Source organism: Tubulanus polymorphus, chromosome 5 (assembly GCF_964204645.1).
Source record: "Tubulanus polymorphus chromosome 5, tnTubPoly1.2, whole genome shotgun sequence".
NCBI classification, from domain to species: Eukaryota; Metazoa; Nemertea; class Palaeonemertea; order Tubulaniformes; family Tubulanidae; genus Tubulanus; species Tubulanus polymorphus.
Window position 1 is genome coordinate 13,809,535 of NC_134029.1, and position 19,611 is coordinate 13,829,145.

At 32.7% G+C, this 19,611-nt stretch overlaps 1 protein-coding gene across 1 annotated transcript; it reads left to right on the top strand.

The window, feature by feature from the left end:
• Positions 1 to 455: 455 nt before the first annotated feature.
• Positions 456 to 2,387, top strand: LOC141906258 (uncharacterized). Its single transcript, XM_074795503.1, has one exon. The coding sequence runs from the start codon at positions 456 to 458 to the stop codon at positions 2,385 to 2,387; it is 1,932 nt and encodes a 643-aa protein (XP_074651604.1).
• The last annotated feature ends 17,224 nt before the right edge of the window (positions 2,388 to 19,611 follow it).

The following is a 19,611-nucleotide window of genomic DNA, read 5'->3' on the forward strand; positions in this document are numbered from 1 at the left end:
ATGGGAATTGTTTTCCCGAATTTAAGCACTGTCGATAGAGATGTCGTATATTTTGCTGTGTTAGTTATTCTTATCAAACCGTCGAAGGAATACAGGGTAGGCGTCGGCTGATATGATGCCTGTTGATTACTTATCTCACAGGACCTTGACTGGTGTTTATGTAAATTCTGGCATCACCACATCAATGAAGCGAACCGTCCTAAATGGTGCGTTGCTTTTTCCCCCCTCGATATTTTCACTGGCTAATGGTATGCGCACTTGCTCTGCTGGCAACTGTTATTTTGCTTGAATTTCATACGGTATGTTTCCCAAAAGCGGTTCTACTTAAGTGGGTCTATGTCTCAGTAATTATCCTGCTATATAGCGTTAGTGTCACCATGTTAATAGCTGTCGTGAGTTATGGCTGGGTATTGTTTTACAACAGATATTTTTGTCACATATTTAACGCAAAATTTATGATAAATACGCTAGGTGCTTTGTTTTTCCTCCTTTTCCTTCCTGGCATCGGTAACTATTCGTTTATTCTTACCACTAAATCGGTACTGCTCCTGCTCTGTGGAGATATTGAACTAAATCCTGGCCCCTCAGTTGACCCCAACTGTCTTTTTGCCAATGTAAATAGTATCGGTGCAAATGATAACCAGCGTTTCAACTATTTAAAGACTCTTGTCTCGAAACATGAATACAAAATAATTGGTCTCTGTGAAGTAGGAAACCTAACCGGGAAAAAAGAGGATTATGAACTTGATAATTATACAATGTTATACATACCAGAAAACCGAGGTATTGCACTTTACTATCATGACTCGGTTGTGTGTCACAAACTTGACAAAGTAATCAGATGGAGCAACTCTATCTGGGTGAAACTGCGCTGTAATTTCAATAACGCTATTTTAGGTGTCTGTTATAGGTCGCCCTCACAATCTGCAGACCAACGTAAAGATTACCTTAAAGAACTGAAAAACTCTATTTCTCTTGCTCAACATCAATTAAACACCGTTAACGACTCGCTTCTGATCTTTGGAGATTTTAACAGTAAAAATAATCTCTTTTGCAAATCTGACACTACTGACACTTCAGGTCGCCAACTTAAGATTTTAATAGACGACTTACATCTTAACCAAATGATAAATGAACCCACCCGTATCACTTCAGATAGTTCTTCTTGCATCGACTTACTACTAACAGATTCTCCCGGTCATCTTCTTCAGCATGATGTTATAGCCCCAATCGAAAAATCGGATCACTGCGCTCTCTCTGTTAAACTCAATTCGCGTTGTACCGCGCCAAACACAAACGCCGAAAAAATTATCTGGAAATATGACCAATGCAACCTGGCGGAGCTTAACCGGAGTATCAATACATACGACTGGAGCCCTATTCTCGACAAGAACGTGAATGATTGCACATTCCTACTTTCAACTAAACTTATGAATTTCTTCAAAGCCAACATACCACACGCAATGAAAATCATTAAACCAAATGACCAACCGTGGTTCAGTCCGAAATTAAACACGGCTATTAATAAGCGTCAACGTCTATATAAATCTTTTAAACGTACACAAAGCATCTTCCACCTAAATCGTTATATAGAACAAGATTCTCTAGTACAGGCTATGATTAAAAATTCGCGGATCAGCTACCAAAATAACTTGCTTGATCGTCTCGATCACGCCGCGACTAACGTTAAAGGTTACTGGTTCTTAATAAAGAAACTAATGGGTAATAAATTCCAGTCTATTATTCCGCCCTTAATTGACCCTGTGTCCAACCGTACAGTTCATAGTCAAGTTGACAAGGCTCATTTATTCCTCACTAATTTGATAGCGAAATATCACTTACCAGTTAATAACAACCCTGCACTCCCTGTTTTTCCAAATAAATGCCCCCATAATATAAACTTACCGCGAACTAATCCAGATGATGTTCGCAAAGTTATCCTTAATCTTGATACAAACAAAGCATGTGGCCATGACCTAATGACAAATAAAATGCTGAAACTGTGTGTCGATAGTTTATCCCCTTTATTAGCACGACTTTTTAACAAACCTATTGATGATAGCTCTTTCCCTGAGTGTTGGAAACTTGGAACGGTCACTGTCATCTACAAGAAAGGCTCAGGCAGTAAATCTAACCCGGCAAACTACAGACCTATAACACTTCTACCCTCACTATCTAAAGTATTTGAAAGAATTGTGTACAACAGTATTAGTCATCACTTACTAAGCAACGACCTTATTTACGCTAACCAATCCGGTTTCCTTGCGGGTCACTCGACAGCGGACCAACTTTTGGCTATAACCCAGCTAGCACACAACGTTCATACAACATTCGGAAACGTTCGTGAAAGTTGTGTGATAGTTTATAATGTAACGTTCAGGCGATAACGTTTTCTGAAGGTTTTTCTAAACGTTATCATCCAAAAGCCTGCAGCAAATTATTAGTTAAGTCAGATATCATCAATATAGTCCGTTTTAAGCAAATCCCGACGTGGATTCCTACATTTTAATACCATTTGAAAGCAAGATTCAAACTTTCGGGATAAAGAAAAATATGGGATTCGAAACCGATGGATATCGTGACATATCAAAGCAGGAAGTGTTCGCCATTGTTCATTAATCAGCTTTAAGCGGCGTGTTTAAGGGATTTAAAAATCGTTTATTTACTAAGGTACGTTATTCAATCCACAAATTTTGATACTTTCAATATATGGAAAATTACCGATAGAATGTTTTTGAAACAATCTTTTATGTAGAAACCCACGTTAGAGACCTTTTCGTCGGGTTTTATATCAATGAAATGACCTAACTGTTGTTCTCCAATAACAAGCATAACAATCCCTGTATGTATGGATGAAATGAACTTCAAGGCTTAACACAACCATGAAAATAAAAGTTTCTGTATCATTTCCTTTTTATTTTAGGAATCACAAAGACTGCCAGCTACGCTGTAACGACGACGACTGGTGCACTGGAGAACTAACTTACGAGTGAATAATTTCGATATTATTTTATTATACATGTATATATACGTAGTTACAAAATAAAAGTTAGGTAAAATAATTCAAATATTAGTTAGTTGAAAGGGATTTATTCGAGCTCGTGAAAGAGGACATCATGGTTATAATGTAACGTCATACGAACGTTATTGGAATGTTTTTATCAAGCTCAATGGTTGCAGAGAGGTTGTGAAGTAACGTTCAGTCAACGTTATCAAAAACGTTCTGTGAACCTTAAAATACATTTACAAAAGAACGTTCCACAAACGTTGCACGAACGTTCAACATTAACGTTAAAACGTTAGTGAAAAACTTTTAGAAAACGTTCTTTGAACGTTTTTTTGTTAGCTGGGTACCTCCGTCTTATTCGATAATTTTAATCGCAACAAATATACTCGCTCGGTCTTCCTGGACATTTCTGCTGCATTGGACACTCTTCCTCATTATCTCCTCATCCACAAGCTAAAATCCTACGGTATTACTGGAAATGCGCTGTCTTTGATTTCAAGCTACCTCGATAACCGCCGGATACGCATTAAAGTCGACTCAACTTGCTCGGACGTATCTCCGGATGGCTATATCAACACTGGTGTGCCCCAGGGTTCGATCTTGGGGCCTCTTTTATTCCTACTCTACATTAATGATCTCCCAGATAAACTCATTTCTAAAACGTTCCTTTATCCAGACGACACCTCTCTTTATATCCCAATTGACCCAGAAAACCCCGCAGCTGGAAACTCTATACTGCAATCGGACCTAAACAAGATCTTTGAGTGGTCGCAAACATGGTGCCTATCCTTTAAACCCTCGAAAAGCGTCGATATGATTTTTAGTAAGAAAGGCTCTAAAAAGTTTGCCGCGCTGAAGTTGGGAAACGAAGTCATTCCGAGCAAAAAAACCCACAAACATTTAGGATTCATCTTTGACGAGAATCTCTCGTTTAATGACCATGTGGAGTCTCTAGCAAATAAGGTGCAAAAATTGATAAATCCACTTAAGCACTTATCCCGGTTTGTTACATCCCGTCATCTCAATAAAATTTACTCGTCCTTCATTAGCCCTCATTTCGACTATGGAGACATATTGTACAACAGTGCAAGTAAAGCCTCCCTCGCAAAACTGGACCGAGTCCACTACTCAGCAGCTTTTTGCGTTTCCGGGTGTATCCGTGGCTCGAATTATAGCAAAGTCCTTTCTTGTCTAAACTGGAAAACACTCGATACTCGTAGGAAAGAACGACTTAAAACATATATGTACCGAGTCTCATCAGGAAATATTCCCACTTACGTCTCTACTATCTTTAATACATACAAATCGGTTCGACCTCGCTTCATCAGAAATCCTCGACCCTTCACCATACCAGCCGGCACTAGTGCGAAAATTCGTTCGTCTCCCTCCTTTTTACTCATGGACACCTGGAACAACACCGACAATAATCTTCGCTCGCTGACTACGCTTTCCCTATTCAAGTCTCGTATCAAACATCAAGTTTCGACTGCTGTTCCAACCTACTTGATTAAGGACATAAACCGCGCCGACCTCCTTTTAAAATCTCAACTTCATGTTCACAACTTTATTAATGTCCTTAATCCAACATGCAACTTGTGTAACAAACCAGCTAACACTAAACACTTTATGCTTAAATGCCAGTCACCTGGTCACAAAACAAAAATCGACGCGCTGTTTTCCTCATTCGACAACAAAATAACTGATCACATCTCAAATCTCACTGAAACCAATAAGATAAACTTCCTACTTAACGGCAACATCTCCCTTTTCGACCTTCGCACTAACACTCAAATGCTAAAAAATGTTTCAAAATTTATTCTTAGTAACTACCAACAATTCCAACATTAGACACCTACACTGTACAGTACCTGCTCTGTTAGCCATCTCATATAAACCATCGTGTAACATTTCTAAATTTATGTCTGGTTTACGCCGAATTTGTAACTTGTAAATGTTTAACTTAACCATTTTGCCTATAATGTACTTGTACCTTGGCACTGGAACTTATATTATAATGTATATCAATATTCGGAATAAACATCTTTATAACTGAAAAAAAAATGCGATTCTGTTAAAAAGACGAAACTAGTTTATTCTGATGTTTTCCATCATGTCCCAGCCAAGATATTTATATCAATCAAGATTTGGATACAAAAAACCCATTTTTACGCATGAACTGATGCATGTACGCATGCAAAACGTCGCAGAGAGCGATGCCGGCGTTGGTGTCACTGAGGCCGGCTGATGATTGTTTGTTTGTCTTTTTGTTTGTTTGGCTTTACGTACGTCGTTTGGATCTTGGTTTCCCAAGACTATTCCTATTGGACACACTGTTCGCAGCCAGCAGGACTCGAACCCACTTGTCACTCAGCATTGATAGTGGATTCAACAGCATCACGCCTTATCTCACTGAGCTACCGAGGCCCTCGATTCAAATCCAAAAAACTACAGCAGCGGCAAATAACCATCGCAATATTGCAATTTACGACAAAAAACGCGTAAATTCAATCACTGTTGTTTAACGCATGGAAAAGATAATAAAAGGTATTTTTTCCCGGCGCGCATTACAAAGCGAATATCCGCCGAGTGTGTAAGAGGGCGCTACCGCCTTATGAGTGCGCAGCAGGCGGGTAGGGCGTCCTGAAGTGAAAACTTATATTAGAATATAGCCGAATCGAATTTTCCAATGTCAGTCAACTGATTGATGATACAACATGGTTGTTTTCGGCGTACTTAACAATGATATTTTCCTCCAATAAACAACTCTGGTAAAATTGAATAAAATGATCTATCTTTATTGGTGATATCGTATCATGGTGGTAGCCTACCATTTACCGTTTGATGTTTCGTGTCATCATGAAATGGTTTTAACTTTAGTAAAGGCGTTCCCGCACGATCATATACGGGTTTCAGTCACGAGTAGGCTGCCGTTCCACTGCTCTAGAAATACGTATTCTGACGCTGAGAATTAATCCCAAATAATCCCATGGATACTTTTAGTTGGAATAACAGTGATATCCAAACACTGTAATATCTATAAACCGGAGGTACATAATTTTATGTTTTTCTATTCAGAAGAGGCTGTTCCCCATTCTTTACTGCCAATGTCAATGCGGCATATCGCTACGCGATTGTTTAACCCACTCTCACCAGATAATGAACGAGAAAAATGCGATCGAATAACTTTTTGGACCACTCAATCAGAAATCTGGCGACGCTATGTTGTGGGGAATAATTGAAACATTTTTTTTAGTCATTTTCAGCTGTTTCTAATGTTTTACGTGGACGGAGTGACAATTTGAAGTTACTATGAAAATTAGAAGAGTCGGCGCTATTTTTTCGTACTACTATTTTCGATCCATTTTACTAGCATTGGCATGACGTCATAGATGTCAACCAATGCTAAAAATGATGAATTTAGAAAAAAGAAATGCATATTTAGAAAAAGAAATTGAATTTAGAATATAATATAGAATTACAGAAAGAAGAAATTAAATTATTATCAAAATCATACGATTATAATGTTAATAGATTAAAAGTTATTTTTAAAGATTTGTAGATAAAACCATATTCTGAAATATCATTGAAAGATAAAATAAAATTATTATTTAAACTAGAAGGTATCACAATTCTTTCAATTCTAACAGCTGTAACTATGGTATTTACAACAATTGGTTAAGCTATTTCAAATTTATTTAAATCTATGTTTATGTGCAAATTGTAGCTTCATCATGCGGCTAAAATCTGTTGGAAATGGAATTTTGAATATCGCGTTCATTTAAGAGAAGTCGACGAATTTGTGGCGATTTTTCAAGAAACATTTTGTTTCATAAAACGGCTAGAAGGCCGATGTACAACGTTACATTGAAGTAAAATAACTGCTCCCTGCGGTTGGCTGAGCTCCCGCTGTCAATCAATGTAAGGGCATATTCGATTGACGCAGATAAACAGGTCTTTTAATCTTCTCATTTATCTGCTCGGTTCTAGTTTCTCATTTCCTAGTCATGGGAGTCTTATATGTTTATTTTTAGTTTGATAGCCGTAGTATCGATTCCGTCTCCCCAAATCTATTTCATTATGCAAATAACCGAAGATTCAATCGATACGCTACTTCACGGAAGATTATGCGCACACAATCGAATAGGCCCAAACCTCGTGTATTGCCGCGATGATTGCTGATTAGATTTCTATGATGTTGTTCACCGAAATCAGCAGATTTTACACATCCATGAAGTGTTCAAGGAAAACCTTAAAGATGCATCAATCAGATGGCACCTATACATTACAAAGATAACATTCTGTGCCCGGAATATTAAGATCCGTGGATCTCTTGTTTATTTATGCATTACAAAGATTTATGGTTACATTAAGAACATTATGAATAAGAATGTGGAAATATTTTACAGCAAATAATTAATACTTTTAAATGGATTGATGTTTTACCGAAATCGATAGAAGGTTATAATAATTCTTATCATTCTTCTATTGGAATGAAACCTATTGATGCTAGAAAACCTGAAAATGCTGAAATTGTTTGGAATAATTTATATGGAGCATTTCTTGTAGATGATTTTGGTGAACCTTAATTTAAAGTTGGTCAAAATGTTAGAATTTCTAAGTATAAAAAGATATTTGACATAGGGTAAGATCGTAATTTTACTAGAGAAATATATAGAATAAAAAAAATAATAACAACAAAACCATATGTCTATAAAATAGAAGATTTAGATGGTGAAGAAGTTGATGGGTACTTTTATGAAGAAGAATTAAGTTTAACTACTGAAAATCTAAACCAGGAATATAAAATTGAAAAAGTACCAAAAACAAAAATTGTTAATAGAAAAAAATATTCTTTAGTAAAATGGCCAGATAAACATAATGAGTGGATATTATTGAGTAAAATTAAAGTAAATTAAAATTAAATCTGGCGTAACAAATTGTGGAAAAACTTATTTTATTTTGAATTTATTAGAAACTGTTTATAAAAACTATTTTGATAATATAGTATTATTATAATTATTATCATTATTATGTAGTAAGATCCTAAAACAGTTAAAGAGAATTTAGATAATTGTATTAAAATAGCAATTGATATTTATAAAGGATCAAATACATTATTTATCATAGATGATTGTGCAAATTTACATGATTCAAAAGTTAGAGAAAGTGAGTTATGTTATTTAGCTTTTTCTGGTAGACATTTTGGGATAACAACGTGGGTTTTAAATCAAAAATATAATTCGAATTGTTAAAGATTTTAGAGAAAACATTAGATTTTTAGTATTATAAAGATGAGATGAAATCGATGAAAAATGCACTTGAGGAAAATGATATTATTCCACATGATTTACATAATGAATATATGGATAAATTGAACTAGGGGTCCAGGGACACCATGCCCACTTGGGAAGTGGTTTCAAATGCTCAAAAATCTAACGATTTCAATACATAATGCCCCCTGGTGACAATAAACAAAAACCAATGACCTTGAAACCCACCACAATCATAGAACATGTTAGCAGCTATGATTTTGTAATTGATTGTGATAACAAAACATGCCTCGTTACCAATTTAATATGGAAACACTAAGTTATTCTACTATTCAACGCCCCCTGGTGACCATATGCAAAACCCAATGACCTTAAAACTCACCACAGTCGTAGTACATGTCATGAAACACAACTTTGCAATTGATCATGGTAACGAAATATGCCTAGGTACCAATCTAATAAGGAAATACTAAGCTATTATACCATTCAATGCCCCCCTGGTGACTATATGGAATAACTAATGTCCTTAAAAACTCACCACAATCATAGACGATGTTATGAACTACAACTTTGCAATTTATTGTGGAAACAAAACATGCATAGGTACAAATATAATATAGAACTACTAAGTTATTATATTATTCAACGCCCCCTGGTGGCCACATACTAAAACCAATGACCTTGGAACTCACCAATATCATAGAACGCGTTATGGGCTACAACTTTACAATTGAATATGGTAAAAAAAATATGCCTAGGTACCAATCTAATAAGGAAATACTAAGCTATTCTACTGTTCAACGCCCCCTGGCGTCTATGTGGAATAACTAATGTCCTTAAAAACTCACCGCAATCATAGACAATGTCATGAACTGCAACTTTGCAATTATTCTACTATTCAACGCCCACTGGTGACCATATACATTAACTAATGTCCTCGAAACTCACCATAATCATGGAAGATGTCATGAGCTACAACTTTGCAATTGATTGTGGTAACAAAATATGCATAGGTACAAATATAATATAGAAATACTAAGTTATTGTATTATTCAACGCCCCTGGTGGCCACATACAAAAACCAATGAACTTGAAACTCACAAAAATCGTAGAACACGTTATGGGCTACAACTTTCCAATTGAACATAGCAACACATTATGCTTAGGTATCAATTTAATGTGGAAAAACTTTTTCCCACCTACGAATGAGTACCGATGACACCAAGATGGCCGCCAATTGCGTCATAATTGGCTGATCAAAAATACCTGTCTCAGGTATAAAACATCCCTTTCCAAAGAATACCCATCACAAATTGCAATGAGAAATGGCAAACCAGTAGGAAGCAACAGGACCTAGAGTTCTGGCCAAAATTGACATTTTTGGGCACTAAAAAGGTCATAGGATGGCCATCTTGAGTCAGATCGACCCAATTTTCTTATGCTGATGGGCCCTTGGTAGATTCAAATATGAACTAAAGATCAAGGTAATTGATCAAAGCGTCTTCAAAATTTCCCTTGAAAACTTCGGAAATGTGTAAAAAGTGCTGATTTTGGCGAACATCAATGGCTGCCAGTCGGCCATCTTGAATCTGACAGGGCCAGTTTTTGGGCTGAAGATGTGTCTAGGGTAGATACATGTATGAACCAAATTTCAAGACATTACCTAGAAGCGTCTTCAAAACTTCCCAAAATAACTGGATTCCGTCTACGGACGGACGGACGACGGACGAAAAGTGAACGCAATAGCCCACTGGGACTAAAGTCCCAAGTGGGCTAAATATAATAAAAGGTCAAAATTACCATTTTGAATACATCACCCATTTAAATATGAATTTATTTAAACTCAACTAGCTTGTTAATCTATTCTATTTTTAGTCACATTCTAGTTAAATTTTAGTTATTGGTAGTTGAAAAAAATCAAATAAAATTCAACAAGAAATAAACAAAAACAATAATATTCCAACTAGCTTGTTAATCTAGTATATTTTTAGTTACATTCTAGTTGAATTCTAGTAGCAACAACACAAATAATTTTTTTGTTATATAAATGGGAGGTGAAAAGAAAAGAAAATCTAAAAATAGTGATGTTCCAATTGAAAAAACTTTGGATGATTTGGGTATAACAGAAACAAAATTAACACCAGACAATAATGGTGTTTTAAATGATATTACTACAAATATTATCTTTATTGCAAACATCACTTAGAAATACTAATTGCATCTGCGAAATGTAAAAGTTTTATTAGTAAAAATTCAACTTATAATGAATTAGATACAATGAAATCAGACGAAATTATGAAATTATTTAAGATTTATGAAACTGCGAGAATAGCTAGAATATCAGAAAATGTAGTAAAAGGTTATAGTAAATTATGTAGATATATGCTACCAATTCATGATGAAAATAGATTATATTCCGGTTTAAAAAATGATTATTTAGTTATGACTGAATTAAATAAATTGATTGGATATTTATCATTTCAATTAGGTGGATCTATGACATTATTATCAAATGGAGTTATAACATTTTCAAATATTGAAAGCAAAAATTTTTCTACAATAAATGAGCGAAGTGGAAGAGGTGAAAGGATTAACTGTGAAGAAAAAACCGAGATCAGAGAACCAAATTGAATGCTCTCGGCAATTAGGAATTAAATCACTAGAATATAAAAAAGCAAAAGAAGGAAAAAAATAAATAATAAAGATGTTAATAACTAGAATGTCACTGAAGACGACTGATGCCCCCACATCAGGTGAAACGCCTGAGAGTAAAGTACACCTTGAGGATATATTGAATTGTATATGAAGCAGCTTAAATATTCAATAGTGAACAAATACATCATCAGCGAAAAATAGAGTAAAGTAACTCAATAGGAATAGTCGAATAGTGAACGAATATTTGATCAGCAAAAATAGAGTAAAGTAACTCAACAGGAATAGTTTGAATAAGGAAATACTCCCTGAGTTAATGTACAGAGCATTCGTTGTTTGACAATTCTGGAAATATGCAACCATTAAAATTATTGAAGGCATATCATATAGTCACTAACATTAATGCTTGCCTGTAAACTCGATCAGGACTTATATCAGTTACTCACTTCTTCGAGCTGTGACATTGAACTTTGACCTACACGACTCAAAATTGAATCAGTTAGGCCTACTTATAGTCACAAGATTAATTCATTAATTATTTTACATAGTAATCGTAAACAATCAATGAATTAGCGCCCGGAAATGAAAATTCCAAAACAACTTCTGGTGACCTTGACCTTTGACCTACAGGACCCAACATCTAATCAGTTATCTATTTGCTCTAGGACAATCCATCAATTTAATTTCATCAAGTTATCTTAAACCATTTACGAGTTATAGCCCGGAAATGAAAATAGCGAAATAGCTTCTGGTGACCTTGACCTTAGACCTACAGGACCCGATATCTAAGCAGTCACTGAAGGTCTCTAGGGTAACCCATCCATAAAATTTAAGCAAGTTATCTTAAATCGTTCATGAGTTAGAGCCCGGAAATTAGAAATAGATAACAGCTCCTACTGACCTTGACCTTTGACCTACAGGTTCGAAAAATCTAATCAGTTACCCACGGTCACTGGAATAACCCATCCATAGAATTTCACTGAGTTATCTCAAATCGTTTATGAGTTAGAGCCCGGAAATTAAATTTACAAAATGGCTTCCTGTGACCTTGACCTTGGGCCTACAGGACCCAAAATCTAATCAGTTACCCACAGTCTCTAGGATAACTCGTCCATTAAATTTCACCTAGTTATCTTAAACAGCTTATGAGTTTGAGCCCGGAAATGAAATTTACAAAATGACTTCCTGTGACCTTGACCTTGGACCTACAGGATCCAAAATCTAATCAGTTCCTAACCTCATCTAGTACAACACAGTTATTAAATTTCAGGAAAATTCGTCAAAGTGTTTGGGTGCTAGGGCACGGAAACCTCTGCGGACAGACGGACGGACAGACGGACGGACGACGAAGTGAATATAGTATGCCCCCCTCAACGCGTTGTGGGGGCATAAAAATGGTGAAAATATTGTTATTTCTACTCCTTCTGATTAAAGAATATTTGATATCTATATTTTGCGGCTGGATTTGTAATTGTATTAATTTTGATTGGATGTAGTTGGTATAAAAAATCAAATAAAATTTATGATATTCATAATTCGGAAACTACTACTGTTGAAATTCCAAAATTCACAATAAAAAAATGAAAATATCTAAAAATATAATTTCGTTCAATGTTAAGCCGGAACCTTCAAAATATCTTTCTTCAATAACGTTTAAATTAATTAAATATTTTTTCTAATTTACTAATTTTTGGATATTCAACATCTGTTACAAAATCCATTATTTTGTCCATTATTTCAATAAATTTATTATAATCTTCTATAGTTGTACCTTTAAAAAATCTAAATATAATAGCTGCAGGACCAATTTTACTACGTAATGTTTCTAAAATTTCAATTGTATCTTTTATTTCTAAAGAATCGATATAATTTCTAAATTTTTCCATATAAGGTTTATTTGAAATAGATTTAGTTATTTTAATAGATTTTTTTACTTTTTGAGATTTATCATCAAAATATTGTTCCTAAAATATTTTTACTTAAATTTTGTTGATATTTTTTTGATTCGAGATGTCTATCATAATTCCTTTTACTTATAAATTCATTACAAACATCGTATTTAATTTCATATTTTCTAATTGTACTTTCTTTCATTTGAATTTTCTGGAGTTTCACAATCTGTTACATTTTTCTGTGATTTGCAGTTTTTTCATGTCGAGACTTTTGTGATTTATCGATGTATTCTTAACAATATGGACAATAATATTGACTTTTATCAACATCAATTTTTTCTGTCTGGAACTCACTGTCTCCCATTTATATAGAAAAAAAAAATTACTTGTGGTGACGAGTGGTGATGAGTGATTTGTCGACCTCTCGACCTCTAATCTGAAAACGTCATTTTGCAATTACTTATATATTCTTCTATTCAAGTTTCTCGTTTTGGCAATATTTATTGTGGGATTTCTCGAGTTTATTCATCATACTCGGATATTGTGTTTTCTTCTCATCTCATAGAGGATATAACGATTTTGAAAATATTCATTTCTATTTCTGCTCCTGCCTCGGGATTCGCCTAACTCGGAAAAAATTTGACGGTCCCACGAGATCCGAGGTAAGCGAGTTTTACTGTATTTAGAGTAATGTTAGTGACACTTGATGAATTTTTACATTTTATTCATTTAGTCCGTATTGGAAATCCCGATTGTGGCAATCAATTCAATTAAAATCAATAAATTCTCCGGTTCCCGATTTAAATCATCAAAAATATTATTATAAAACCCGTTTTCAAAGTCAACAAGGTAACTAATCAATTTATTTGAGTACAAAGGTTTGGTTTGACACTGAAATTAGTTGTTGCATTGCAAAAAACAGGAGTTAACTTCTATATGAGTTTGGCGTCAGACGTTGTAGGGAACCGTAACAACGAATGGTATTCAGACTAGTAGTTGAACGTTATTCTAGTAGCCATCCGCGACTCAACGACCTTGATTGAAACTTGATCAACTCAAAATTTATTAATTGATCTGTTACGAAAATTGTACACATGTATTTAGCTAAATACACGTGTAATTTGAAATTACATGTGTACTTTTGACACGTATTTTGAAGTACACGTGTAAAACACGCGTATTTCTAAAATACGCGTTTAGTTTGAACCTGTATTTTGAATTACACGTGCACTGAATCACGTGCACTGAAGTTGTGAATTTAAAAATTATGTGTAAATTCAGTGAAGCTTCTGAAATACACAATTTGGATTTGCAATCTGGATGCATGTACTAGAGTAATAGGGGTAATGGGCTTTCAGATCAAAGGTCGAACGGTCGAGCTCGTAAAAAATGAAAAACATGAAAATAATAACAATTTCTACTTGAATTACTCGCGAAACTCATAAAAAATGAAAAATAATTCTCGCACACTCGAATTTATTTTTCATTTTCTACTCGCTAGAAAAAGTGTGAGTAAAGTGTGAGTGAAATAGTTTATATTTTAAACATATTTCAATATTTATATTTGTATGAGTTAGATTTTTAAACATTAAAAGTGTGAGTAAAGTGTGAGTGAAATAATTCATATTTAAATCAGTGAATATTTATATTTGAATGAGTTTTGATAAAAATTTTGTTATAAAAATGAAGGCAGAAGAAGAACCCAACTTTAAAATCGAAATCAATGAAACCAATAAATCATTTTCACAGTTTTACATTAAAAATTATATTTCAGCAACAAATTTAGTGTCCGCAAGACATTATAAAATTGAAAATATTACTGTAATTAATCAAATATTATCAAATGAAACATATTTAATTACTGAACTAGTAGAAACTTTTGATAATGGTGTTAAAAATCCTAAAGTATTCAATACAGTTTTAAATTTTAAAGGAACTTTAGATGAAAACATAATTAATATTCTTAAAACTCCTTTCAATGAAAGAAATGATGATATAATACTTTCAAAAGATTACAATGATTTGATTAACTTAAGAATTGAAAAAAGACAATTATATTATTTCAATTTTGATAATAAACAAATTATCTATAATGAAAATTCATCAAATATTGGAATTCAATGTGAATTAGATAATGAAAAATCATTTAAAGATATTGCAGTTCAATGTAAATTAGATGATGAATTTAGAAAATTCAATCCTAATGAAAAAGTGCATTGTTATTGCGGAGGTAAATATTTAAAATCACATAAATCAAAGCATTATGAAACAATTAAACATAAAAACTGGTGTAAAGAGTAACAATTCTACATTATAATTATTGAATTGAGTTAAATGATTTAAATATCTAATAGACTGTTAAAATGATAAATTGTTTGACAGTTAAAATGATAAATTGTTTGACAGTTGAAATGATAAATTGTTTGAAAGTTGAAATGATAAATTGTTTGACAGTTGAAATGATAAATTGTTTGACAGTTGAAATGATAAGACAGCTGAAATGATAAATTGTTTGACAGTTGAAATGATAAATTGTTTGACAGTTGAAATGATAAATTGTTCGAATGTTGAAATGATAAGACAGTTGAAATGATAAATTGTTTGACTGTTGAAATGTTAAATTGTTTGGTTGTAAATTTAATTGTTATTTGATTTGAAACATATAAAAGTTAAATATTTCTAAAATATCAAATATTTATCAATTTAATAATTTTTTTCTTAAATAAATGGATGGTTTCATTCCAACTGGGAAAAGTGATTTGAAACATTATTTAGTTGCTGGAGGTTTAATTTTAGCTGCGCTTTACTTTTATTATGAGAATATTTCAAAAGATTTGATGAATGAAAATAATAAATTGAGTAAAAAATTAAAGAAGTTAAATGGAAACAATCACAGAAATAAAAAGAATAAAAAAGTTAATGATTTAAATGATTTAGAGGATTAAAACAGCATCTTTTAATTTCATATATTTTGACTATAAAAATGAGTGAAAATATATTAAACTTATTACATCTAATATATAAAAATCAACAGAATATTAAATCAATTATTATGCTTACAGGTTTATTTTCATTCTCAGTTTATACTATAAAACAGTTGTTGGAATTCTATGATTGCTGTAAAATTAGATACACTGAATTAATAGAAAATATGAATATATAATTTATATCTTTTATTACAAATTTCACAACACTTAATATTATTCAATCTATCTGAAATATAATTCATATTTTCTATTAATTCAGTGTTATTGATTTAATATTCTGTTAATTTTTATATATTAGATGTAATAAGTTTAATATAATTTTACTCATTTTTATAGTCAAAATATATGAAATTAAAAGATGCTGTTTTAATCCTCTAAATCATTTAAATCATTAACTTTTTTATTCTTTTTATTTCTGTGATTGTTTCCATTTAACTTCTTTAATTTTTTACTCAATTTATTATTTTCATTCATCAAATCTTTTGAAATATTCTCATAATAAAAGTAAAGCGCAGCTAAAATTAAACCTCCAGCAACTAAATAATGTTTCAAATCACTTTTCCCAGTTGGAATGAAACCATCCATTTATTTAAGAAAAAAATTATTAAATTGATAAATATTTGATATTTTAGAAATATTTAACTTTTATATGTTTCAAATCAAATAACAATTAAATTTACAACCAAACAATTTAACATTTCAACAGTCAAACAATTTATCATTTCAACTGTCTTATCATTTCAACATTCGAACAATTTATCATTTCAACTGTCAAACAATTTATCATTTCAACTGTCAAACAATTTATTATTTCAGCTGTCTTATCATTTCAACTGTCAAACAATTTATCATTTCAACTGTCAAACAATTTATCATTTCAACTGTCAAACAATTTATCATTTCAACTTTCAAACAATTTATCATTTCAACTGTCAAACAATTTATCATTTTAACTGTCAAACAATTTATCATTTTAACAGTCTATTAGATATTTAAATCATTTAACTCAATTCAATAATTATAATGTAGAATTGTTACTCTTTACACCAGTTTTTATGTTTAATTGTTTCATAATGCTTTGATTTATGTGATTTTAAATATTTACCTCCGCAATAACAATGCACTTTTTCATTAGGATTGAATTTTCTAAATTCATCATCTAATTTACATTGAACTGCAATATCTTTAAATGATTTTTCATTATCTAATTCACATTGAATTCCAATATTTGATGAATTTTCATTATAGATAATTTGTTTATTATCAAAATTGAAATAATATAATTGTCTTTTTTCAATTCTTAAGTTAATCAAATCATTGTAATCTTTTGAAAGTATTATATCATCATTTCTTTCATTGAAAGGAGTTTTAAGAATATTAATTATGTTTTCATCTAAAGTTCCTTTAAAATTTAAAACTGTATTGAATACTTTAGGATTTTTAACACCATTATCAAAAGTTTCTACTAGTTCAGTAATTAAATATGTTTCATTTGATAATATTTGATTAATTACAGTAATATTTTCAATTTTATAATGTCTTGCGGACACTAAATTTGTTGCTGAAATATAATTTTTAATGTAAAACTGTGAAAATGATTTATTGGTTTCATTGATTTCGATTTTAAAGTTGGGTTCTTCTTCTGCCTTCATTTTTATAACAAAATTTTTATCAAAACTCATTCAAATATAAATATTCACTGATTTAAATATGAATTATTTCACTCACACTTTACTCACACTTTTAATGTTTAAAAATCTAACTCATACAAATATAAATATTGAAATATGTTTAAAATATAAACTATTTCACTCACACTTTACTCACACTTTTTCTAGCGAGTAGAAAATGAAAAATAAATTCGAGTGTGCGAGAATTATTTTTCATTTTTTATGAGTTTCGCGAGTAATTCAAGTAGAAATTGTTATTATTTTCATGTTTTTCATTTTTTACGAGCTCGACCGTTCGACCTTTGATCTGAAAGCCCATTACCCCTATTACTTACTAGGCTAAAGAATTTTTCTCATATTCGGTCACTTTTGTAAACTGCAATAAAATTTGTAATTAATTCATTTAGCTTCATATGATTTCATAACAAGAGGCCCACGGGCCTTATACCTTCATGACGCAGTAGAAAAAGAATTCCGTATTCAAAGTTTTACAGAAAGATTTACATTGTAACGATGTAACAAGTTTTGAATAAGTAGAGATGGTATAGGCTACGATAATGTTCATTTTCTGTAAATATATCCTTACATGAAAAGACAAGCCCATTTAGCTCCCCCAAAGATGACACTACATGAAACAAGAAAGAAATTCTAAAAATGGGCTTGCTGACATTGTTGTACTGAAAGCTTGCTTTGTGGTTTTGTATTTCTGTAGTAGAATTAATCGAACTTCGAACTGATTACATAAGAGATCGGTGTTGTCGTACATCGTACATGAAATGTTACACACGGGGACTGGGAAAATCGGAATGGTTTTATTCTAGACGTGGACCAAGTTACTGCAAGCTTTTGGATAGTTGTTATTTGAATATTGTAGTGTCTTAACGGAATTTATCATCATGTTAATAATTGCTAGATTACATATCAGATTGTGTTGAAATGATTTTGCATAGAAAAATTCACAGCTGAAAGAAAAAACGTGACTAACTCGAGTGACTTCAAGTGAATAGAATCCGCACATGAAAATAGATGCCCTCGGCCTGAAATTTACAGGCATATGTGAATTTACAGGGTCAACAATCGGTCAACAATTACGGCCTCTAAACTCTTAACGTCGTTTTTCATGTCGACCCCTGGTACCTAAAATTTAAATCGAATCGACCCAATTCGAAATAGGGTTCTACCCCAAGTGATACCCTAGTTGTGTACTAAGATTTAAAACAATCGGTCAACAATTACGGCCTCTAGGCTGTTAACGTTGTTTTTCATGTCAGCCTCCTGGTGGCTAAAATTTAAATCAAATTGACCCAATTCTAAATAGAGTTCTACCCCAAGTGATATCCTACTTGTGTACCAAGTTTTAAAACAATCGGTCAACAATTGTGGCCTCTAGGCTGTTAACGTCGTTTTTCATGTCGGCCCCCTGGTGGCCATAATTTAAATCGAATCGACCCAATTCTAAAAAGAGTTCTACCCCAAGTGATATCCTACTTGTGTACCAAGTTTTAAAACAATCGGTGAACAATTGCGGCCGCTAGGCTCTCAACGTCGTTTTTCATGTCGAACCCCTGGTGGCCATAATTTAAATCGAATCGACCCAATTTTAAATAGGGTTCTGGCCCAAGTGATATCCTACTTGTGTACCAAGTTTAAAAACAATCGGTAAACAATTGTGGCCTCTAGGCTGTTAAAGTCGTTTTTCATGTCGGCCCCCTGGTGGCCATAATTTAAATTAAATCCACCCAATTTTAAATAGGGTTCTGGCCCAATTGATATCCTACTTGTGTACCAAGTTTTAAAACAATCGGTCAACAATTACGGCCTCTAGACTGTTAACGCCGCTTGCGGCAGCGGCGGCGGCGTAAGTAATTGGGAAAGTAGGCTTTCATACCAGAGGTCGAGCGGTCGAGACACCACTCATCACCACAAGTAATTTTTTTTCCTAATAAATGGGGGAGAATGAACACCAGCCAGAAAACAATAATGTTTATAAAAATCAATATTGTAAAAAATACATCGATAAATCCCAAAAATCACGACATGAAAAAACTGCAAATCATATAAAAAAAATGTAATAGATTTTGAAACTCCAGAAAATTCCAATGAAAGAAAAGAAAGATTAGAAAATATGAATGT